This window comes from Amphichorda felina (genome assembly GCF_050947745.1).
Source record: "Amphichorda felina strain 45539 chromosome Unknown scaffold_7, whole genome shotgun sequence".
Taxonomy (NCBI): domain Eukaryota; kingdom Fungi; phylum Ascomycota; class Sordariomycetes; order Hypocreales; family Bionectriaceae; genus Amphichorda; species Amphichorda felina.
In genome coordinates this window covers 1,654,512-1,677,910 of record NW_028145043.1, presented here as the reverse complement: position 1 = coordinate 1,677,910, position 23,399 = coordinate 1,654,512, and the positions used below count along the sequence as shown (strand labels likewise).

General features: G+C 55.7%; 5 protein-coding genes across 5 annotated transcripts; 4 read left to right on the top strand and 1 right to left on the bottom strand.

Annotated features, from left to right (window-relative positions):
- Positions 1-273: 273 nt before the first annotated feature.
- Positions 274-2,427, top strand: GGA2 (VHS domain-containing protein; the record flags this gene model as incomplete). Its single annotated transcript, XM_083196709.1, has 4 exons — positions 274-816; positions 875-1,583; positions 1,641-2,140; positions 2,221-2,427. The coding sequence occupies 4 exons, from the start codon at positions 274-276 to the stop codon at positions 2,425-2,427; spliced, it is 1,959 nt and encodes a 652-aa protein (XP_083047917.1).
- A 645-nt stretch (positions 2,428-3,072) lies between these two features.
- HPC2 (uncharacterized protein) lies at positions 3,073-5,077 on the bottom strand (the record flags this gene model as incomplete). Its single annotated transcript, XM_083196708.1, has 2 exons — positions 3,073-3,355; positions 3,417-5,077. The coding sequence occupies 2 exons, from the start codon at positions 5,075-5,077 to the stop codon at positions 3,073-3,075; spliced, it is 1,944 nt and encodes a 647-aa protein (XP_083047916.1).
- A 3,164-nt stretch (positions 5,078-8,241) lies between these two features.
- ACO1O0_007334 (RPAP1-like protein) lies at positions 8,242-9,480 on the top strand (the record flags this gene model as incomplete). Its single annotated transcript, XM_083196707.1, has 1 exon — positions 8,242-9,480. One exon carries the CDS (start codon positions 8,242-8,244, stop codon positions 9,478-9,480), a length of 1,239 nt encoding a protein of 412 aa, XP_083047915.1.
- Positions 9,481-10,877: 1,397 nt separating this feature from the next.
- Positions 10,878-12,966, top strand: ACO1O0_007333 (translation initiation factor 2A; the record flags this gene model as incomplete). The annotated part of the gene is made up of 2 exons (XM_083196706.1): positions 10,878-11,465; positions 11,533-12,966. The coding sequence occupies 2 exons, from the start codon at positions 10,878-10,880 to the stop codon at positions 12,964-12,966; spliced, it is 2,022 nt and encodes a 673-aa protein (XP_083047914.1).
- Positions 12,967-19,912: 6,946 nt separating this feature from the next.
- Positions 19,913-22,437, top strand: ACO1O0_007332 (CP2 transcription factor-domain-containing protein; the record flags this gene model as incomplete). Its single annotated transcript, XM_083196705.1, has 3 exons — positions 19,913-19,926; positions 19,989-20,156; positions 20,220-22,437. The coding sequence occupies 3 exons, from the start codon at positions 19,913-19,915 to the stop codon at positions 22,435-22,437; spliced, it is 2,400 nt and encodes a 799-aa protein (XP_083047913.1).
- Between the last annotated feature and the right edge of the window lie 962 nt (positions 22,438-23,399).

The following is a 23,399-nucleotide window of genomic DNA, read 5'->3' as shown; positions in this document are numbered from 1 at the left end:
TTGAGAGTTGAGACCAGCTGCCTAGGCCCCTCCTCTCCCGACCCCCGACTCACCCAAACCTCCACGACGATATCACCGCCTGCCTGGACTGCGCAGAGGACACATACCCGGTCTCCTCGACACCACCGGCCCTCGCTCCTCAAACCCCTTCCCACATGTCTGCTCCATTGGCATCGTGAGTTAGCTCTGCGCCTCTAGGCATCATCCCCATCCCCCCGCCTCGCCGAGCCACTCCCGACAAGACCGAAGCATACATTTACGCCTCCGCCCCAGATGGAGGCATCATCCGCGCGGGCTGCCACCCGCGATCGCTGGGGCGACTTCGGTCGGGCCCCCTCGCAGCTCCAGCGCTTCATCCAGGCAGCCTGCAGTCCCGAGAACTACGAGCCCAACCTCGCCCTCAACCTCGAGATCTCCGACCTGATCAACACCAAAAAGGGCACCGCACCGCGCGAGGCAGCCACTGCCATCGTCAACTACATCAACCACCGTAATCCTAACGTCGCTCTCCTCGCCCTCAACCTCCTCGACATATGCGTCAAGAACTGCGGCTACCCTTTCCATCTACAGATCAGCACAAAGGAGTTCCTCAATGAGCTCGTCCGCAGGTTCCCCGAGCGTCCGCCCATCCGGGCCACCCGCGTCCAGGCTAAAATCCTCGAGGCTATCGAGGAATGGCGCCTGACCCTGTGCGAGACGAGCCGCTACAGGGAGGACCTTGGCTTCATTAGGGACATGCACCGCCTGCTCAGCTACAAGGGCTATGTCTTCCCAGAGGTCCGCAGAGAAGATGCTGCCGTCCTTAACCCTAGCGATGTATGTGTCATTCTTGTTCAAGTCATTTTTGAGTATAGTAGAGCTAACGTTGATGCAGAATCTTAAATCCGCAGAAGAGATGGAAGAGGAAGAAAAGGAAGCTCAATCAGCCAAGCTCCAAGAACTCATTCGACGTGGAACCCCCCACGACTTGCAAGAGGCCAACCGACTGATGAAGGTTATGGCTGGTTTTGATACCCGATCCAAGACCGACTACCGCGCAAAGGCTGCCGAAGAAGTTGGCAAGATTCAGGCCAAGGCTCGGCTGCTGGAGGAGCGGCTCGAGGCTTTCAGGCCTGGCGATACCATGCAGGATGGCGACGTCTTCAGCGAGCTGGCCTCTGCGCTTCAGAGCGCGCAGCCCAAGATACAGAAGATGTGCGAGGAGGAATCCGACGATCACGAGGCAGTGGCTAAGCTGTTTGAGATCAACGACAGCATACACCGGACGGTGGAGCGATATAAGCTGATGAAGAAGGGCGATATGGAGGGCGCTGCCAAGGTCGCCGCTGGCGGGCCGGCGCCCTCGCAGACAACGACGGTCGGCAATGGCCCAGGCGAGCTGTCGCTGATCGATTTCGATGCTGATGGTCCCGACACCAATGGAGGTAGCGGGCAGTCTGCGCAGGCTAGCCAACCCGCTGCTCCCGCGCCCTCACAACCCAGCGGCTTGGAGAATGACCTACTCGGTCTTGACATTGGGGGAGACTCGAGCAGCAACTTTGGCCAAGGGGGTGGCATTGCTCTTGGCTTCGGGGCCAACCAAAGTGAGTCTAGACCATAATGGTTATCAAAGATGGATGGACCAGCTAACCAGATCACAGACATGCCTGGCCCTGCCCTCCTCTCATCTCTAACGGAACACAGCTCCGCCAAGGCTCCCACTCCAACACCGTCCCAGTCACAGTTCGCCGCCTTCTCTTCTCCCTCAGGGTCCCAATCTATGACTCCCCAGCCTCCAGCTCAGGGGTCACAACAATCTGCTTTTGCACCGCCTCAACCGGCCAACGACCCATTTGCTGCCTTCGGTGCTGCGATCCCCTCCTCGAGCCCAGCCCCCGCTGGCGCCATCGCCACTCCTCCTCCCCCTCGACCAACTGTTTCAAACGAGGACGACGAGTGGAACTTCTCGTCCGCGCTGCCACCTGAAACCCCTGCAAAGCCCAAAGAGCATAGGCTCACCATCAGCAACACCGGAATCCGCATCGACATGGTGGCTGGGCGCTCCACCGCTAATCCCAACCCTATGAACCTCCACTTTGCCTTTTCTAACAATACCGCCGCCCCGGTCGGCGAATTGCACTTCCAGCTGGCCGTTACCAAGGTAGGCTTATCCCCTCTCCCCCCAGTACCAATCTCTCCTTCCACCGTGCGCACACGCATGCTAACTTAACGGACACGCAGGGCTACGAACTCCAGCTTAAGCCTCAGACGGGCCGCGCCCTCTCCCCCAAGCAGAGCCGCGGCGTCACGCAAGAGGTCGCCATATGGCACGCGGGTAACAGGGCCGCCAAGGTGGAGAGCGTCAAGCTGCGGTGGCGGGCGACGTACAGGGTCGGCGCGGAGAACAAGAGCGAGATGGGCGAGATTCCCGAGTTTAGCATTGCATAAGGAGCGAGTCAGAGGTTCCAACAATGGATATGGGGAAGATCTTCCTACTGTTCGTTCTGACTTTACTTTCGACGTAGCTCATATGACGGATGTATGTAGTGAGGGGGGTTAGCAGTCTGATGCTTCTTTGTTGCTTTGAGCAGATGGAGCGATGATAAACAGACAGACATGGGCTTGGGACAGTATCCCGTCCCCCGATATTGGAGATGCATGACGTAGTGTAATCGCCACGTCTTCCTCATCTCAAGTGATTAAACTCTGATGCTGGACGGTCTGTATTCATCGACTTGTCTAGTAAAAACCACACCTACGTTTCCGTCAACGTGTGCGCCAGCCACCCAAGGTATTTACCACCTCTCTGCCAAACGCCGACAAAGACAAATAAAGTATCAAACAAGAAGGGATCAACTCCACAACCGGACACGAATCAAACCTGAGACCTGATTGCGCCAATACTCCCAAACATGCCCCCCGTCAGAGCTGCTCTCTCACGCAACGCCTGTCCATGCCACGCATGCCGACCAGAAATGCAAAGGGGGCCAAACCTCAAAGGCCCAAATTGTACAGACAGTGAGGTCATAATAAGTAAGATCAAGGAGATGAATATCCCGAAAGGCCGGAGAGCGACCGCGTCGGTCGAAGTCCCTAGGTACCGAGCTCCTTGGCCGAAAACGAGGGAGTCGTGGGCTGGAGTACGTAGCCCGAGGTGGGAGTCTTGCTGAGCTGTGCCATCGTCTCACGCTCTGCCTTCTCGCGCTCACGCTGCGCCTTCTCCGACTTGGTGATGCGAGGCTTCCTCGTAATGGAACCACCTCGCGAACCAGGGCCACCGCCACGGCCAGTGCCGGTTCCACCACGCGTGGAAGCACCACGAGTACCACCACGACCACCTCGGCTACCTCGGCCGCGCTTAGGAGGACCTTCATGGCTGTAAAGTAAAATTAGCAACTGGTCCAGGAGAGGTATTGATAAGAGTCATGTAAACATACCCAATGGGCTTCTCCACCTCGGGGACCAGAGGGCCCGAGTATACGAAGAATCCATCCTGGCTGGCCGCAGCTTGAGCTTCCCACATCAACTCCGAGTCATCAACAAAGTCGTCGTCAACGTCGTAATCGTCCTCCTTGAACTTGCGCTTCTTTTTAGGCTTGGCCTGAGCATCAACCCCGCTTGTGGCGCCGTTCTCGGGATTACTAGCCTCGACGTCTGAAAGGTCGACCGACATATCGTCACCTGATTCGCGGCCAGATTCAACCTTTTCCAAGGACGCGGCAGCTGCTGCGATACGAGCCTTACGGTCGCGATTGGCTGCCAGACGAGGATGCAGCGCATCCCAGCCAAAGCGATCCTCGGCTAGACGCATGAAATTGACGTACTTGTTCGTCTCGCCTGCCCGAATAGGAATATTGAGGACAATCGTAGGTGCCTGGGCCTCCTCACCAGGCTTCGCTCTGCCGAAATCGAGAATCGATCTCCCTTCACCCTCCTGACCCATGTCATCCAGAGTGTCTGTCTTGGGCGTGGACACACCAGTGACGGGCTTCTGTTTAGGGGACGACTTCTTCACAGGGCCGTTGGCAATGGTTGTAAACTGGGACTCTCTGATAACGGGCTTGGTAATTGGGGGCGGCACAGGGGGCTGGTCTTTTCGGAGTTCCTGACCAGCGGGACGGGAGGTTGGCGTCGGATTCGAAGTCGGTCTCGGAAGTTGAGAAGGCGATGCAGGCAGAGAGTCGCCAGGGAGTCTAGTATGCGTCGAGGAGGGTTGATATCCGTTGTGAGACTGGCCCGGAGATCTTATGGCAGAGGCTTGCGGTTCAATCATGCTTGCAATGGACGGGGATCTGTTTGCAGTTTGACCGGGAGCACGCGGGGAGCCCGCATTAGAAAAGACCATGGTCTCGCGAACGGGATCGTATTTGCCGTCCCTAATAGGATCGTAGGTCTGGCCGCTAGAGCGTACAGGTATGGAACTACCGTTACTAGTGCTCGGGGGTCGCGAGGGAGGGTCGGCGTTGAGGATATTCTGCATGGAACTTGGCGGGTACAGGTCTCGTTTGTGGGTGCTGGGTGAATAACGATGCTCCAGGGGTTGTTGGTGGTGTTGATGCGACTGCGAGGGTGACATGGAGCTGGGGTTCCTCTGCAATGGGGAGGATTCATTGGGAGCGCCCAGGGCTAGAACCTTCGTAGAGGGGCCGATATTTTCAGCACCTGCGTCGGCAGGGGCAATCTTGCGCTTTCGCTGGATGGGAGGCGCGTTGGGATCGCGAGGCTTTCTAGGCTTGCGAACCTTGGCATCACCCTGGTCGGAACCCTCGCCCTTGGGTTTGATGATGGTTCCAGGCTTGCGACCAGGTTTCTTGCGAGGCAGACCGGCGGCTGTCAGTTGCACCCACTGGCCAGCAATGAGGCCATATCGCTTGGGGGGGCCACCGGTTGTGCTCTCCACGGTGCGCACCTGGTCGTACTGCGGGACCTCGGAATGGTGCTGACGCGTGTCATCATGGACAACAAGTTCATCGGCAGTCATCTTCTTGCCACGTGCCGCAGTTCCCTGACGCGACGGCGAACCTGGTTCGGAGAGCGGGCCTGAGGGAGGCGACGAGAGTTCGCCAGCCGAAGTATCGTATCGCATGGAGGAGTCCATTTGTGCAGGGCGAAGCGGAAGAAATTATTAAACGAGGAGGAAGGGAAAAAACAGAGCGAGTGGTTGAGCGCCAACTATCCTTCTCAAGCGACGTTCCGAATAAAGGTGTAAGGGTGAGTGAGTCCAGCCGTCGAGTTAAATAGCGGTGATGATGAGCAGTGAATCATTGAAGACGATGTCATTTGATTCGCGGGACAATAGGAAAACGCAATATAGAAAAGTACTTTGAAATAAAAAGTCGTTCAAAGGGCAGTTGTGAGTAACGGTTGAAACCGAAACGTTTCGAGAGGTGGTGGTATACAACACCACGGTAACAACAGGTCACCTAGGTATTGAAGGTAGGTGGGCGTGCTGTGACGTGAATGGCCCGATCGGGTGGACCGGGGGGTATTTTTTCCGCCTAGGTGGCAGATTGGATTGCGGAGCCGCGAGCTGCGAATAGCCTCAAAAACCACGTCGGTCGGTCAGGCACGACCAGGCGACAATCGACGCCCGCACACAAACTTCAAGTCAAAAATAGCGGCGGAGATGTGGCAGCGCCCTCGATTCGGTGACAGCAAAATGTGCAGCAGCGGCAGCCGCACAGATCTCGGTAGGTTTGGAGATGCCGCAGACCGAAGAATGATGCGAAATTGATGGGGTTGCGGATTGATGGTGGTCGAATGCGCGCGTTTTGGGTGGTGAGAGATGTGGGAAAGTGGGAAATGAATGAGGTGGAAAGGGGGCAGAGGAGAAAGGGAAAAGAAGAAACCACGAAGAAAACGGGGATGGGGGCTGCACGGGGGATGGGACGGACGGCTACGGCTAAGTACGTTGGGATTTTTCGCGACTGGCGGCTGACCAAATGAAAGCAACTGACGAAACATCACATTTCTTGTTCTCGGCAGAACCTCAGGACCTCAGGACCTCAGGGCCTCGCCAGGACGGGACCCTCAGGTTCACGAGCCAGAGCGGGGCTTCCCAGGTCGGGAGCACCGCGCGACAAGTGACGAGGACCTCGAAAAGGGAAGGGACTAGAAGTCATGAACAAGGCAAGGGGCCAGGCAGTCAGTGCCAGACTGCCAGTCACCCGACGTTCCCAGTTGAGCATAAGGTCCAGGTAGATGAGCCATCAGCTACCAAACCTTGAACATTAAAAAGGGCACCATTTAAACGCGGATGTAAAACACCTGAACTCCCCAGCCAACCAGACCAACCAGATGGCCGGGGTAATACAACTAGTAGTAGCCAAGTACTCAGGTACCCAGGCCCCAGCTGCCTGGCGAGCAGGGGGGGATGAGGGGGCGCAAGCTGGCAACTGTCTCGAGCTAGATCGGCTGCTGGAACAGTCAGCAGGCCCGCCAGGAGCACTTGCGGAGCGACTTGTAATAAATACTCGGACTAGAAATCTCCTCGGGCTGTCCGGTGGCACCACGTCAGCGCCGTTGGGATAGGTACTAGACGTGCCTCGGTCGAGAACGCAGCCATGGGCCAAGAAACTTGTCGCTCTCGGCCACCGGATGGACAGCCAAAGTCAAGCCACAGCAAACAGCCAAGGGATACAACGTGATGCGCGTACCATGTACATGCATGGATGGGGAAGGGCCGTCCTCCCATCCCGCTCCGCAACAGATGCCGGCAGGGGTGTGGCCCCATCTGCCGCTCCTACTGGGCCTAGAAGCGCGGTGCAGCGCCTGTGTCAGATAATAAGCGCGAGCTCGCAGAATACTACCACCTATTTCCAGCGTTCTCTTCCAAATTGCCAATCCGTCTTGGGGCGCATGTCGTTGTCAACCCTGGACATAGGTTTCTATTATCCAAGATCTTCTAGAGGCCTACGGAATACCGCTACCATGGACGTAGTAGCATTAGTAAGATTGCACCGCCACAGCGTAATGCATTTGCCCATTCCTGTCTATGTCTCCACCGAGATGCGCTGCAACACAACGGCGGCAGGCCTTACACGACCGGCTAGTAGTATTGTGCTCGTATCAAGCGTTATTAAATGTGATCTGTGTTATGCATACTGTGAAACTGAAGCACAGCATAATGTCGCGAGGATGCATTCGCTTAGAACTGCTTGTACATGTATCTCGTTCCATCACAGGGTGATGTCAGCGTTAGTACGCCTCATGCCGGGACCACAAAGGTCCTGTACTGCAGGCTTTGACTATTTAGTATTACTAAGTAGCAATATGGGGTAACAGCTCATGGCCTCAAAATATTCGATTATTGGCACACCACACAAAATGCACAACAATGAACCACTAGTCTTGCTTTTGTGAGGGTGTCGAATCCATGTCTCACTCTGCAAACAATGCACGTGCAGATCGGCGCTAATGCACGCCAGAGACCGAACTGTGGCTGATGCGCTCCAGCTGTGGCTATTCGTCAGTGGAGTGGCTGGCAGAAGAAGCGGAAAGCACGCACTTCTCCCCGTTGTTGCTGTTGCCCGATAGTTGCGATATTTCAGCTTATTGGAGTAAGTTTCCAGGCAAAAACGGTTGGGTATTTTATCCAAGCAATAGCCCACAATTCTACCTACAGCATCCGACAAACCTCTTTTTAACGCCCTATAGTCAATAGTGTTAACTTGCATAGGGTATGTGGGCGATTATTGTGGGCATTAACACCGGTTCCCCATTTCTTCTTTTTCTTTCTTTTTCTTCGTCGGTTTGTCGCATGACGGAACCAAAAAGTCCCTTTCTGCGTTCCCCGAAGAGTATCGAAGTAAGAACATATCATGTGACCAGAATAGCCCCGAAAGCAGCTGCGAGGTTTGGGAACCTGTTACGTACTTGGGTTGCGGTCAAGTCTCTCTGTGTCAACAGCGGCGGTCACATGATTGACATATTTAGAAAGGTTCATCGATACGTTTACAATGGCTTGATTTGATATAGTTCGAACGGTTATTCCCTTGATTTATTATTCATAGGTAGTGATTGTGGCTGTTCTAATAGACCAACTTCGTACGAAGTACTTGCCTGCTTTCACCAGGCGGCCCGAGGACTCGAGGGCAGTGGCTTGATCAGGAGCGCCAAGACTGGAGTACCTCGTGCTATGGTGGGGGTTCGAACCGCCCCGCCCAAAACTTCTGGGTAGTATTACCTCTAGTATCGGGCCTCAAAATCAAACCTCCAACTTTACGGCGTCATCTTGATCCTCATCTCACCATCTTGGCAGCCATGGATCCAACACTGTTAATCGGCGATATTGTCGAGAGAGACTCGGACAAGAAACCCCCTACCGACTTCTCCGACGTTCCCGTCGCTTCCACGGGATTCCCACAACACAAACGACGATGGAAGTCATCGGCCTTCAAACAACGCCGTGGTAACGACGCATCCCACGAGACGCGGCAAGATCAGCAGTCATCGGGCAAAGAAGAATCTAGTGCCAGAGGTAGTGGCGACGCATCGCAGGCCAACTTTGAGGATTTCGAGAGGAAGCGGATCGATCAAGAGAACCGTCAGAAGATTGAGGACATGACACCCGAGGAGATCGCACATGCGCAGCGAGAGATTATGAACGGGATGAATCCAGCCTTGTTCCAGAGACTTCTAAAACGATCTACCATTGATGAGCCACCTGATTCATCATTCGAACGACGCAACACAGACTACCCCCGCGAGCCCCCATCCGTTCCAGAGATCAAAGGCGACGATACACCCAAACTCACCAAGGTTCAGTTTGCCGATGAGCCCACTGTAGTGGAAGCCCCGACTAGCAAGGCAAAGAAGATCCCGGATGGTTATGATGAGGACGCCGAACCTTCTCAGATGCCGCCCGATCTATTTCCCATCACAGATCTGCCCAAGTCAACGCATTTCCCTACTCCCCCAAAGCTGCCAGACCTCGATCCATCCGACCCGAATTTCCTTCAAACACTTCAAGAGAAGTATTTCCCGGATCTTCCAGCGGATCCTAGCAAGATGGCCTGGATGGCACCGGTTCCGACCAAGGATAGCGTGGCTGACAAGGAGTCGCCATACTATCCCCATCCTGAGATCGCAGTGTCTGCCTTGAGATTTGACTTTCGCGGGCGCTTCTTGTCTCCCCGTGTCAGTAGATCGATACCGGCGTCCAAGGGTCTGCATAATCATGGGGAAGCACCCGAGGCGGCAGGATACACGGTCGCCGAGTTGGCCCGGCTGGCGAGAAGCGCAGTACCCGCTCAACGGTGTATAGCATTTCAGACGCTCGGCAGGATTCTATATCGCTTGGGAATCGGAGAGTGGGGCAAGACCGAAAATGACCCTATTGCCATGGGAGTTTGGAATGCGATGAAGCAAGGACGGGTTTTAGACACCCTAAATGAGGCTGCCGCCGTTGAGGGTGGGCATAGGGGCAGCCAGGCTTATGCTACTGAGGCGCTCTGGTTATTTGAAAAGGGTGGATGGAAAGAGAGGCTCAAAGGCAGGTGATGAGACGCACGGAGAGACGCCACCTTGAAGCTTTGTGCACTCACTCACATCAGCGGATCAAGCCCAAACAGCCTTTCCAGCCGCTCATCCAAGTCCAAGGTACGAGACAACGACGCCGCAGAACCGGCCAGTGAACGCAGTCACTGCGGTGGTCGGAACACGAAACCCAGAAGCCTTCGCCCGAATAGGTAGATGTGCCTTTAGAGTATGCTTTTCGCTTGTATTTTCGAGCCCTGGACAGAGTTGGAACCTGCTTTTGATAAAAAAGTGTTTTGACACGTAGTTGGGAGTAGTTGCCAGCAAAACATGCGATGATAGAGAAAGAAGCTCTAGAAGCTCTACATGAGACTCAAATACACCCCGTTACAGCATTGGGTCTATGAAGAGACCACAATGGAGGCTTTATGTAACACTACGATATTATTAGATTGTCTTGGCTGGTTTGTTCACCCTCGCCCTGCATAGAAGGGCGTCCACAGATGGGAGCGCTGAGTGACGCCACGTCGAGATTGTCTTTGCCACTAACTTTCCTGGAAACCTGGACTGTAAAAACATTGCTCGAGGTAGACGTTGGTGCCTGACTCTGAAACCCTTCAACAGTGTCGTGGTAATTTGCAACCCAAAGATCTAAAGTTCAGCCCAGTGAGCCCAGCGAGCCCAGCGAGCCCACATTGCCACCCAGGACAGTGGGGCGCCCTCTGGCGCTAAAAGGACCCTGATTGGCCCCTGTCCTCTGACTCGTCCCTGACAGTGGCTGACAGTGGCTAACAGTGGCTGATAGCGCCCCGCGCCCTCCAAAGGGAAACTTCCAGGCTTGTGGCCGGGTGGGAAAAAATCAGATCGGTCGACGGCTGGTGGGCGGCATTCAAGAGAAAAACATTGTTCCCACCTCACATCCTAGATTCCCTTTCTTCTTCCCCTTCGTTCCTTGTCGTCTTCTTGCCAGCGCACCGCACCGCACCGCGACAGGCCACCGCCGCGCCAATTCGCTCTCCCTTCTCTGGGTGCTTGTTTAACTTTACCCATCCTCGGGCCTTTCCCCCAGCTCTTCGCTTCTTTCGACCGTCAATCTTGTCTGCTCTCGTGGCCCGACGTCTCAAGCTCCCCGCCACCTTGGTACCTGATCTGCTTCACGATCAACCTAGGTCCACCTCCCCCGACGACGGTATACCCCATTACGATAGACGTTCTTGTCTGTGTGATATTTCTATTCACGGACCAAGCGCCATCGTTGCCAAAGTAGACACCGGTCTTGTCCTTGTCGGCCAATACAAGTCTCACCGCCAATCGACAGTCCACGGTCGACCTGCTTCCAGCCGGCCCCCGAAGAACACCCCGTTCACAACACCCAAGATACTTGCAAACCCCCGCACGAGATCCTGTGACTTTGACTAGCCATGGCGTCTCCGTTGCAGTTTGCCTACCGAACCCAGAAGACCATCGGCATCTTTGATGCCGCTCCGGTCTATGAGCCTCTCGCTGGGTTCACTAAGCCTGAGGGAAACCTCCGGTGCTGCGATTACTCACCCTGCGGCCGCTTCTTCGGATGGGCCTCTGCCGACGCCGTCACTGTCGTCGATGCCTCCGTCGGCCACGAAGTCCTGCGCCTGCCTATTCTCAATGTCTACGAGATTGGTTTCTCGCCCCGCGGTAACTACCTGATCACATGGGAGCGGCCCAGCAAGGACGAGAACGGCGATGCGACCAAGAACCTCAAGGTCTGGCGAACCGTTGAGGATGGCGTCGCGGCCGAGGACAAGAAGCCCCTGGGCAGCTTCGTCCAGAAGCAGCAGGGCAACTGGAACCTGCAATATACGGCCGATGAGAAGTATTGTGCGCGCCTCGTCACCAATGAGGTCCAATTCCACGAGAGCCACGACCTCTTCAAGGTCTGGAACAAACTTCGTGTCGAGGGGGCGACCAACTACGCACTGGCTCCCGGGTCTCAGAACCACGCGGTTGCCGTCTTTGTCCCAGAGCGCAAGGTATGCATCTGATCCACACGCGTGCTCACATTTCCCGGATTCAGTCGCTGACACTTTTATCTTGCAGGGACAACCCGCTGCGGTCAAGGTCTTTAACGTTCCCATGTTCAACAGCCCTGTGTCGCAAAAGACGTTTTTCAAGGGAGATAAGGTTCAGCTGAAGTGGAACCAGCAGGGTTCGAGCCTGCTGGTGTTGGCACAGACTGATGTCGACCGATCGGGGAAGAGCTACTACGGCGAGACGACGCTCTATCTCCTGAGCACCAGCGGCGCATTCGACGCCCGCGTCGCGCTGGACAAGGAGGGCCCCATCCACGATGTCTCCTGGTCTCCTAACTCGCGCGAGTTTGGCGTAGTCTACGGCTACATGCCCGCTAAGGCGACCATTTTCAATCACCGTGCGATTGCGCAGCATTCCTTCTCCCTAGGGCCCCGAAACACCATCACATTCTCACCTAACAGTCGCTTTGTGCTGGTTGCTGGATTTGGAAACCTTGCGGGTCAGATTGATGTCTACGACATGCAGAAGGACTACCGCAAGGTCTGCACCATCGAGAGCGGCAACCCCAGCGTGTGCGAGTGGAGCCCTGACAGCAGGTACATCATGACGGCTACCACGTCGCCCCGCCTTCGTGTTGACAATGGCGTGAGGCTCTGGCACGTCGGCGGTGGCGTTATGTACAACGAGGACATGGTCGAGCTGTACCACGTTATCTGGCGCCCCATGTCTCCCGAATTGGTCACTGGTGGGGATCTGCTCAACCCTGTACCGACTCCCCACGAGTCCGCTTTGACCTACCTTGGAACTGTCAAGACCCCGAGCAAGCCCGCTGGTGCATACCGCCCTCCTGGTGCGCGTGGTCTCGCCACTCCTCTGCACTTCAAGCGGGAGGATGAGGGTGGCGCCGCCCATGTTGTGAGCAACGGCACGCAGAATGTCGGACCCAATGGGTTCGGCCGGCCCCGCCGTGGGGTCCCAGGCGCCGAGCCTGTAGAGTCTGCCGCCAGGACCGTGCCGGGTGCTGAGCCGCTTGGGGAGGATGGTGCCAAGAAGAACAAGAAGAAGCGTAACAAGAAGGGTGGCCAGGGTGAAGGTCCCCAGCCGGAGCCTAGTGGCGGCGCGAGCCTGGCACCGCCTAAGGAGCGTGCTGGCAACGGCGACAGCCTCAGCCCCGATCGTCGTGGCAACAATGGCCGAAACAACCGCAGCCAAACCAGAAACAACAACAACGGCGGTCGTAGTCGCAGCAACACGCAGCTGGGCCGCGCTCCCCAGCAGCAGTCGGCCGCGCCTTCCAACGGCAACAACGGCAACGACGAGGCGGCTTCACAGGACCCCAACGCCAAGAAGGTTCGCAGTCTGCAGAAGAAAATTCGCGCGATTGAGGATCTCGAGATGCGTTTGGCCGGCGGCGAGAAGTTAGAGGATACGCAGCTGAAGAAGATCAACACCAAGTCGACAGTCATTAAGGAGCTGGAGTCTTTGGGCGCGGAGATCTGAGGTGAAGAGCTTGAAAGATAGCAGCACTCACCCCCTATGGACACGGATTCCCAACTTTTCTTGTCGGAACCATGTACATGCAACACGCACGCTGAAGGTTACTTCCCGGGACAAGGGCAATACAGAGTGCGCGGCGCCATGCTCTCAGGCGCCCTAGCGGTGTACTTTGGAAAATGACGGCTATTGAAGTCAATAGCTCGGCTCTTGTTCGCTGAGCCGCCACGGGAGACCATGCCTGGTTGGCGAGGACGCAGCCTGAGAAGCGCGAGTTGGAGGAGGCAAGATATATCGAAGCATGATAATAAGAATCATTATAACCCCGCGTCAACAATCCACGGTGCCTGTGACTTTCTTTTACATCCGTTTGGGAGTAATTTCCACCTTGGGTGTTTATCTCAGACACAATAGATTATTACGAACTCATCCTCATACTATTAGGACATGCAGTGTCTTCTGGTCGCTTGCTGTAGGAGGTTCTATGATCCCTCATACTCTGATACATTGATAACTCTAGTGCCTACCACTACGGAAGGTTTGTCAGTCCCCCTATGCTGTAACCACTGTTGTTGAGACCCACTCGAATTAATGGCGTGTGCACTCGTAGATGTTGCCAACAGAGACACCACCTGGCTCATCGCAAGCGATCAGGCTATACGCTCCATCAGCCTCTGAGCACCTTGAGCTCCCAAGGGAAGCTCCCGGTCGAAGAGTAGAGGGGGTTTCTGCTCTGGATACTCACTTGCCATTTCGAGCAGGCGAAGGAGGATGTGCGGCTCGCACGCGTTATCGTAGAAAAGTGTCTTGAGGCTGGGGTAGACGATTAGGAGAAGAAGCGCCTCAGTATCCTCGATGGCATGACGGAGGTGGGCTGGAATTGCATTCAAGTGGAGGACTCGTAGTTGGTTTGTCTCAAGGGAGAAGGTTCTTTCCATGATGGCCCTGGCAAGCTGGGCGAGCTCCGACTTGACAATGGCGATGCAGCGGAGGAACTGCAGGTTGCAGCTGAGGGCACAAGGTGGGTGGTCGTCGTCTACCCTTGGGTTGACATTCTAGTAGGTACTCATGGATAGCGGCTGGGGAACTTTGTACAGCAGCTTATAGGTATATTAGACGCCATGGATGGATCTGGACGAAGGCCGTATTAGGCACTTGGAGATCCGGGGTGGATCTTGGGTGGGAGCTCTAGAAGGCAAGCCTCGGGGCGTCTTGAGTCGTCCGACATGATGGAGAGACAACAAGACTATGATAGTGCACATATTTGGGGCGGAGGCTCACATCAGTCACGATGCTGGGCCCAGCGGCGTAGAGTCAGCGCGATGATGCCGGTGTATTCTTGCCGGACTCACGGAGGGCCGACTACTTTTCAGATCGTCAGTCCTCTGGGGGGCGCAGCTTCTCTCGAGCTTCGAACTGAAGGCCTGCAAGGCACACACACGTGACGCCGCCTATATATGGAGAAGCTCCAGCATGTGACGAGTTGGCATACTGGTGTGGCATGCCATGTATACACATACATAGCAGGGAGCACTCGTCCAACCCCAACGTGGACTGGGGAGGCAGTGGAAGAGATGCCGGCGGAGCTATTCGTAGACACGAATAGGATGGCAATATAGACCTGGGATGCCACCTATTGAGTCGGGGCTCTATTAGCATACGAACGAGGTGGCGATACGAATACTACCGGGGTTAGAGTTATTGGTTGAATCATAAGTATAATACGGAGCGCTGGTAATATTGTTTGTACCATGTAGAGGCGCTATGGCAGGGGGCTTGTTAGCACACCTACATGCACGGATACTATAAAAGTCATCTCGTTGTGAGCGTTTATCTTCACGAATTATCCATGGCAAGGGGAATTGGCGAGACACATACTTGGTACTCGTATGTTACAGACATGGCATGATTGTTGTCATTCAGGGCCTGGCTGTTAGGCGCAACTGACAGGAGCCCTAGCAAGTGAAATAATCTCCGAGAGCTGTGAATGAAGGGCGATGTTATGGAGGGTGCATTCCTGCTGCATCGGGCTGGTGAATCCGAGAGTCCTGCAGTCTGCATTCTGCATTCTGCATTCTGCAGTCGACCCTGCACTCAAAAAAGCTCGGCTTGTCCATCGTTGCGGGAGCACAATTGGTGAGTCGGCTGTATCCGGCAACGAGCTCCGCTACGACTTACACTGGCTTGAACTTGGCGCGGTGTTGGGAGGGTGTGAGACTGTGTGTTCTCCCGCGGCTGCTGCTCCAATCTCCGAGCCATTCTGCTGGGCGCTCGATCGTGCAAGTGCAACAGGGCCTACTATCCGTGCACGTACACGCATGTTTCGCATTCGCAAAGTCCCAAGTGGAGGGTAAACGAACCCCGGAATCACAAGGGACAGGAGCGGGCAGCGTAGGGGGCACGAGGATGGTGTCGGCGGGCGGCACAAGTGCCAAGCAGCCCGGTGAAAGAATAAGACGAATGCCCCTTTTAAGGTTCTTCATATCCTTAGATTCCACGCCCCTTTTGATCGCTGGACGATGGTCAAAATGCAGCCAGAACCGCTTGTTGGAAGCCGCGAGATGCCACTGGCATGATATTTTGCCACCAGCAACGTGTGTCTGGCGGTGAAGCTCTTTCCCTGGGGGTCGCATGAGAAACACGCTGGGAAAGTCCACGACGGTTCGTGGCCCATTGCCTGACATCTGACTGTCTGACATGTACTATGTACGGCAGGCAGCAGCTGTGGGCAGATGTGTGCCTGACTGTGTACTCGTACTATGTAGTTGCAGCAGGTGCCTCTGCATGATACGTCACTCACTAATGGAAAATTGCAGGAGCAGCCACTGCCTGCTGCTTTTCGGCTCCAGCTCTTCCCTTTTTACACTCGCCAATGCTCTCCGTATCGGTATCTGCTAGCCTAACCCTGGCTTCAATCTTTGATGGGATGATTTCAACTAAACATGAGGCGCAAATACTCCGGCAGACCCAGGTCAAGTGAAAGTCTCCTTTGCAGATTCCACATGTCAACCCGCCTCGAGCCCTGTCTTGGAAGCTACGGCGCGTTTTGAGGAGGGGGCACTGTCTCTAAACTTCTAAAGTCCTCAATAGCGTGTCAATGGCCTCCTTTCCTCCCAGATGGAGGTCAACAGGGGATCCCATGCCTCCCATACGACAGGTACCAGCGGATCGGAAGCTGCCACCGGAGCGATTACCTACTGGTCGACGGCCCACGCGGCACAGTGAGCGCCCAAGGGTGACGGGCAGGCGCTTGGTGCTAAGTTCCATTAACTGATTTTACGGGCAGGGGCTATTGCCATGCTAGAGCGCTCAGGTGCTGCAGGTGCTCAGGGTGCAGTATGTCACCATGTAGATAATATGCAGGTGCACAAGCTAGATGAGGTCGCGCCTTCATCATCATCACCACCGCCAGGGGAGTCGGGGATGCTGATGGGGGCATTGACGTCACAAATCAATCATGAGAGGCAAATTTTTTTGTTCCAATTGAAAATGTTTGGAATCGGATACGGAGCACCTTGTCTGACAGCCTCCCCAGTGGATCTGTCAAATCTGTGAAAGCTCGAACCTCGAGTGAGATCGCGCGCGCCACGAAAGAGAGACAGGCATGAGCGCGCGAAATTGACTCAGGGACATCCCGGCCCCCACACTCCAAACAGTGAGTCGCGCGTTCCTGGGCAATCCGGAGCTTCTCCTCCTGGCGAGATTGAGATAGAATTGAGCCTCTCGTGGCTCAGTCGTTCGTTGGTAGTATCATACTACGGATACTCGTAGAAGGTATTACTACGAGTACTGGCTTAGTATCACTGGCAACGAAACTGATGCTTCACAGATCTCAGTAATAAATATTTAGCAGACGGGGAAAGTTGGAGCACAACGGGCAACAAGCCGCCGGTTTTGCCCCATATTCAGTCACATCCCCATGTACTATACGAGAACGCACCTATTTTTTTTTTCCACCTGCGGAGGTGATTCGCTGATAAAAATATCAAGCAGCGATGATCCCGCTCACCGGGTGGACGAATGGATTCTGGTCAGATCAGTAGGCCGGCACTCCCACCACCTTTTCGTCTTCCCCTCGCAGATCTTCAAGGTGTGGCGTCGTCAACTGTCGCCACAACTCAACGGTTCCCCATGAAGCCACACGTTCACAACGGCCGTTATTGCCGAGACGTTTGTGTTGGGTAATACGAGTAGCGCGCTCTTTTGGGCGCGCACGACGCCACGATGGAGACGGCTTGCGTGTGCGTAGCTGCACGACATGGATTTGCGACGACGAGTCGACGATAACCCTGCAGACAGATATGCGCATGCGCTGCTCGTCGACTGACGAAGAAATTGAGGTGGTGGTGTGGCTACGAGACACGACTTGAACCGGGGCCTCTTATCCTGGGGTATCGTCCCCCTAGACTTTTCGGCTGCTGCCCTAAAAACGCCGTGCTGCGAGGGCTTGGTTAGTTGCGGCGCTCTGTGAATGACTCTCGGCGATAGTGAGCGACTCGCAGGCGTTGTTCTCTGCCCGAAGAACTATTGACTGTCCCGTCCAATTGCAGCATGCGACGCGTTTCTCATGGTGTGGGTCGTGGGGAAGGCGGCACCACAAGGAAATGCACAGCCACAATGCCTGCATTTTGCACAACGGAACGCTCCGTAATAGTGATTGTGGGTTACGGAGGAATAATGGCCTCTGTCGCTCTGCTGCTGCAACAAGTCAAACAACCGCCCGACGGGTGCGGATAAAAGAAACAACTCACAGAGTGGGACGGACTCCTCATTATATTTCCAGCGTGGGCGCCGGGCTTCCGGCATGACTCTTGTCACAAATCGCAGAGTCGAGCAGTCCACACGGGAGGGACCCAGGGAACCCGAGGGACTGTGGAATTCAGGACCATGGGCGTGTCTTTAGCAAACGGACCCGTGGGCGCGTGCGAGCCCCGATCGAGCCCCAAAAGTCTCGCTGAGTCGCTGGAACTACCACCCTTGCCAACCCACATGGTGTGGCTTAGCACAGAAACTCTCTTTCGCCGTTGCTCCACCTCCGTTCGACGACAATGATAGGACCGAAAGGCGGCAATTAGGGGCGAGGCGAGTCTCGCGAGCACGCCAGGAGGGCCACGGGGCCACGGGCTCACGGCTTTTGCGCTGTGGTGCGAAGACATGATACACTGAGGTGACTGCGCTATTATAGGCGTAGGATGCTATAGGGTCTAGGTAGCTCAGTGACAATTGACCCTTTTGGGGAGGGCGCGCGTTGCGGTCGATTGGAGCTCGAGCCACACACACTGACACAAAACGACACGGACACGACATGCTGGAGGCGTCCAGTCAGGGCCGTCAAGGCCCATTTGGGCCATGTTTCGTCCTAACAATTTCCACCGGAGCACGCACTCCAGGAGTACTCCACGCCACACCTCTGGCCACGCTGAGGGAGGGGGGCGTGTGCCGTGGAGCGCCGAGCCACATCCACACTCTAATAGTCTAGGAGAACGGCCACGAGAGCACAATGGCACCAGCCCTTGGGAGGCCAGAACTGGATCCATCTGCAGCCAGCGAGACCCCTGTTTAGACTCCCGCCTCTTATACGTGTGAGGTGAGGTCGCGCCACCGGTCCAAGCACAAAGTACAGAGTACTATGTACCTCCCTACTTTGATGGTACATACATAGTATCGTAGCAATGCGAGCGCATTGTATGCGGAAAAGGCGACTGCTGGGGACGATCATCTCGGCCTCTCTCCCCTCCTCGCACCATCCCATCACTCGCATGCGGTCTGCAGAAAAACCCTGAGCCGGCGACTCGCGTCGCATCCCTATAGCACACGCGAGTAATAGTACAAAGTACTAGCAGTACTCGTATGTGCTAGCAGCGACCCTACCAAGTACACAATCGTACGTACATAACTCATACGTCCCCAGCTGCGACCCGCTTCAGCCACTCGTCGGTCTCCCTCATGCGTTCTGAGTTGTGCTCACGCTCGGCGACCACTGGCTAGGTACATTACTACTAGTATTTGGCCTGATCTGCCTGGCCTGCCTGACCTGCCTGGCCGTGTTGTGTGGCTTTACTCGTCCACTTAGCCAAAGCTGCCGGTCCTGTCGCCCACGTCTGATCTGAGCTTGTCTTACACGCCTCTCTTTCATCTTCACTTCTCCCATATTTCCCTCGTTCCCCCAGCTAGAAGCTTCCATCGCAGGAAGCCTCGGAGATTTATCAGGGTATCGGATCTCGTTGGACCAAGACCCTAGCCCGGCTGGCCTCAGCACACCGACTGCACGGTCAGACGCCTCACAGGTCGCAGCGGATAAGCAGCTCCCGGTGTTTCCCTTGGCGACACACCAGCAGCGGCTTTATCCTCAGCTGCTCTCCAGAGTCCAGAATTCCAGAATCCAGATCCCCCACCCCGGTCGCCGTTGCACTTGCGTGCGCTGTTGCAGCCGCCTCCACCAGCTGCTGGTGACGACCGACCTAGACTCCCTTTGACCCTTATTTCGCGTCGACTCTTGGCTAGAGGTCGGTCACCTACGTCTTCCTCCTCTCGCGACCACTCTGCTTCGCTGCTTCGCTGCTTCGCTGCCTCGCCGTCTGTCCGTCGCCCTACTAGTCTCTGGTCTCGAGCATCCCCCACGTGGCGCACACAGCCGTTTCAGGTTTCACTCTCCGGCGCCCCGCGATTACACAGTAATTCATTGCGGCCAGCTCCATCCGTGACCACCACAGCGCGTCCTCACTCCCACTCTGAACCTGAGCGTCAGCACCCAGCACTCAGCATCAGGACCCCTTTCTCTATGAAGCTGTCCGACATCCCACCAGCCGCCGACCGAGGCTGATCTCCCGTTAAGACTGCGAAGGGCTCGCTCGTCTCTGGTTTCACCCGGAGCTCCGACCCCCCCAGCTGCCACAAGGCCACCTCTCGTCACACAACAACCAAGGCCAACTGGCCAACTACCTGCCTCACCATGTTCCGACAACGGTAAGTCTAGACTGTCGCCACTCTCCCCGCTGCCTCTGTTTCTCCGAAACTAACGCCCCTAGGAGGAGCTCTCAGAAACCAGCAGATGCTCTGCTGGCCGAGTTCCGCCAACAGTTTCCAGAGATCGTTGCGGCGAGCACAGCAGCAGGAACCCAATCTGCTGCCGTAGCCCCTGCGACAGCTGTCGAGAACCCCATCATCAACGCACCAGCGGTGCCCGTACCGGACAGGTTAGTAGTCCTAGACTCTCCCCCTTTAACCCGTGTCCAGCAACGGCTAAGACGAGGGAGCAGTGCGAACCCCAATATCGCCCCTGGCGACGCGTTTCAGGACCATGACCCGACGCCCCGCGCATCCAACGAGCCTTGGAGGTTCACTCCTTCGCTCATGGATCCCAACTCTTTCAACTTTCCTAACTTTGCAAACGCACCGCCGGGCTACTACACACCTACACCAGGAGGTACAAACACGCTCTTCCATCCACAGGCCGGTGACTTACACACGCCAGTCGGCATGGCAGCTCCAGGTCTAGGAACTCCTCTATCCATGCCCGCCTCGGGCCACCCCATCAATGCAGGCCCCGGTCCTGGTGTCATAGACATGGGCGGCTTCCAACCACTTCCATCCCATCAAATGCACCACTTCAACCCATTCGTCCAGGCTCCGCCACCCCAGCCTGCATTCGCACCGTCGAGCTTTGTACATCAGGACACGGGGTACGAGACCATGGAGCAGGATGCCACGCCGATCCACTCGCACCCCCCGGAAGAGCGCATGACCTCGATAGACTCTGCCTTTCACAGCGCGACCCCCATGGTCGCGTTCCAGCCTGGTCAGCTTCCCGCAACCCAGATTAGCCATCCTCTCCCCCCCTCAGCCGAAAAATTCCGCTTTCACTCTACATTAAACGCCCCGACGGCCATGATCAGAACTGCCGACGAGATCCCCGTGACGTACCTGAACAAGGGACAAGCATATTCGCTTTCGATAGTCGACACGGAAGCGATGATGCCGATTGTCCCAGGCACCAGGTTCCGAACCTTTGTCCGCGTTTCGTTCGAAGACGAGGAACAGCGCCAGAAGCCTGGAGTGTGCTGGAGTCTATGGAAGGAGGGAAGAGGGGCGAACGAGGCTCATCAAAGAGGAGGGAAGCTGCAGGCTGTGGAGTATGTGGAGGCAGGGCAGCCGGCTGAGGGGGATGGAAAGCGGACACGGGTCGAGCTGGAGACTGCGTCCTTCGATGGGTTCTCCGTCATTTGGACGCCTGGGAGCCAAGGAGCCTGCGAGGCCAACATTGCCGTCCGTTTCAACTTCCTATCTACCGACTTTAGCCACTCCAAGGGAGTCAAAGGAATACCAGTACGGCTCTGCGCGAAGACTCACCCCGTCGGCCCCGATCCGTCCCACGCTACTGCCGAGTCGGACCCGGAAATCTGTTACTGCAAGGTCAAGCTGTTCCGAGACCACGGCGCTGAGCGGAAACTTTCGAATGACGTTGCGCACGTCAAGAAGTCCATCGACAAGGTCAAACACCAAATCGCCCAGGCCGAAAGCGGGTTGAAGGACTTTGGGAAGAGGAAAAGGGGCAGCGGCAAGCCAAAGATGGGCGATCCGCAACGGACGGGAAAGATACACAAGCACAAGAGGACGTGGTCCATGTCATCAGCAAGCTCAGCGGACGGTGGCGCGGGAGGAGCTCGAATGACAGCGGAAGATGACCTACACATCAAACTACAGACGCTTCAAGACATGTTCACGAGCACACGACCGGTCAGCGTGCTGTATCTTCGTGGAGAAGAGCGCGACGACCCAGACGCACACCCCGTTAGCCTACCGGGCGATTCGCAAGACACGAAACCCGAGAATACTCGCGAAGGATCCAACTGGCAAGGCCGAAGCAGCCGCAGCTCCGTCGCCGGTTCAATGGTGTCCCCGTCGCCAAGCTCCCTGTCCCTAGCCTCGCAAGCTTCAGCAATCGGCGCTGGTGGGCAGTGGCAGAACTTTGATGCTGTAGCAAGCGGCGAGCCTTCACGCAGGGGCACCGACCAACCAACAAAGATCCAGAAGACAGACGATGACGGGAAGCTGAAGGGGTGGATCGAGGCGCTAGGGGTTGACCAGAATTACCGCCCGCCTCCGGAACGGACGCTGAAGCCAGTGGCCTGCTTCTACGTGCTTCTTCAACGCAAGGATGATGCACTCGGACGAGACTGCTACAACGCTGTGTATCTTTACCAGCGCAGCATGAAAGACTTTAACTACCGCATCGCCAACAAATTCGGATTCGACGCCTTGAAGATTGTCAGAACGATACACGCGTTGCAGAATGGTCTCGAGGTGGAGATGGACGACGATGTGATACAAAACCTGAGGGAAGGGCAGGATATGATCTTGCAGATGGAGGAGGTGGAGCCGCAGGTAAAGGGTGAGTGGGAAATGGCGGTCGATACCGAGGCGGACGAAGAAGGAGAATCGTCGACGAGTGCCCTGGTCCTCCGACTCTCCTTTTGAGCACCAGCTAGTGCTATGTCTCGTCTCTTCCTTTCAACTTGAGTGATACCACGGCGACAAACATCATTTTCGGACTTATAGACCAGGGGGGAAGTGGGGAGGGGGGAGAAGGGGGGGAGGGGGGTTGTTCTTTCTTTCCTTGCACATATGATCTTCTTCACGAGGCAAGGGGGCCATGGGCGTCATTTATGGTAGCACGTACACGACGGCTGGGGTACAGATACACGGGGTGTTGCGGGGGCATCGGAGCCTTGACATGCTTCCTGACTGCATGATACCACAGCTTTGCTTAACTTCATCATACCTTTTCTGCTCGGTGGAGCTTGAAACTTTTACGGAAAGGGGTATAATGGATGGACAGTGAAATTTTAGGCGGCATACGAGTATGGGCGGCATTTTGTGGAATTATTGGAATATACGACAGGACAAGTACTCGTAGGAAGTGGAGGATTCTAGGGGGATGGATGATGATGGGACCATGGTGCTTGGCAAGATCCTGGACGCGGTCCATCAATATAAGCACTGGGCATGTATCATGCTATCGCTCTGAGCTTGGTGTGTCCTTGACGATTGAGCTGACTGGTGAGGCTTTGGGACTTGGACAACGTTACAATTGTGGCTGGAGTGAATGAGCCGCAGGCGGCAGGGCGGTGCCGGAGAGCCTTCCGGAGTGTCTGGCCCGATCTCCGAGGGACAATTGCAAGGGGGTCGCGCCGCTAATTATAAAGTTTTTAAGATTGCGGAGGAGCGTACCGGGAGAGAAGGTGAAACGAACGCATCGAGGAAATCGGATGTGATTGTGAGATGGATCGTGGGCTCGAGGATGGGCATGGTACGTACCTCTTGTGGTGTCTTGTCTCCTCTTTTTTTTTTTCTTATGGTTAACGGTTAAGGGTCTTGGGAATGAATCGCGCGCGATGCACACGAATCTTTCAAGAATAATAATGTGCAATATTGCCACA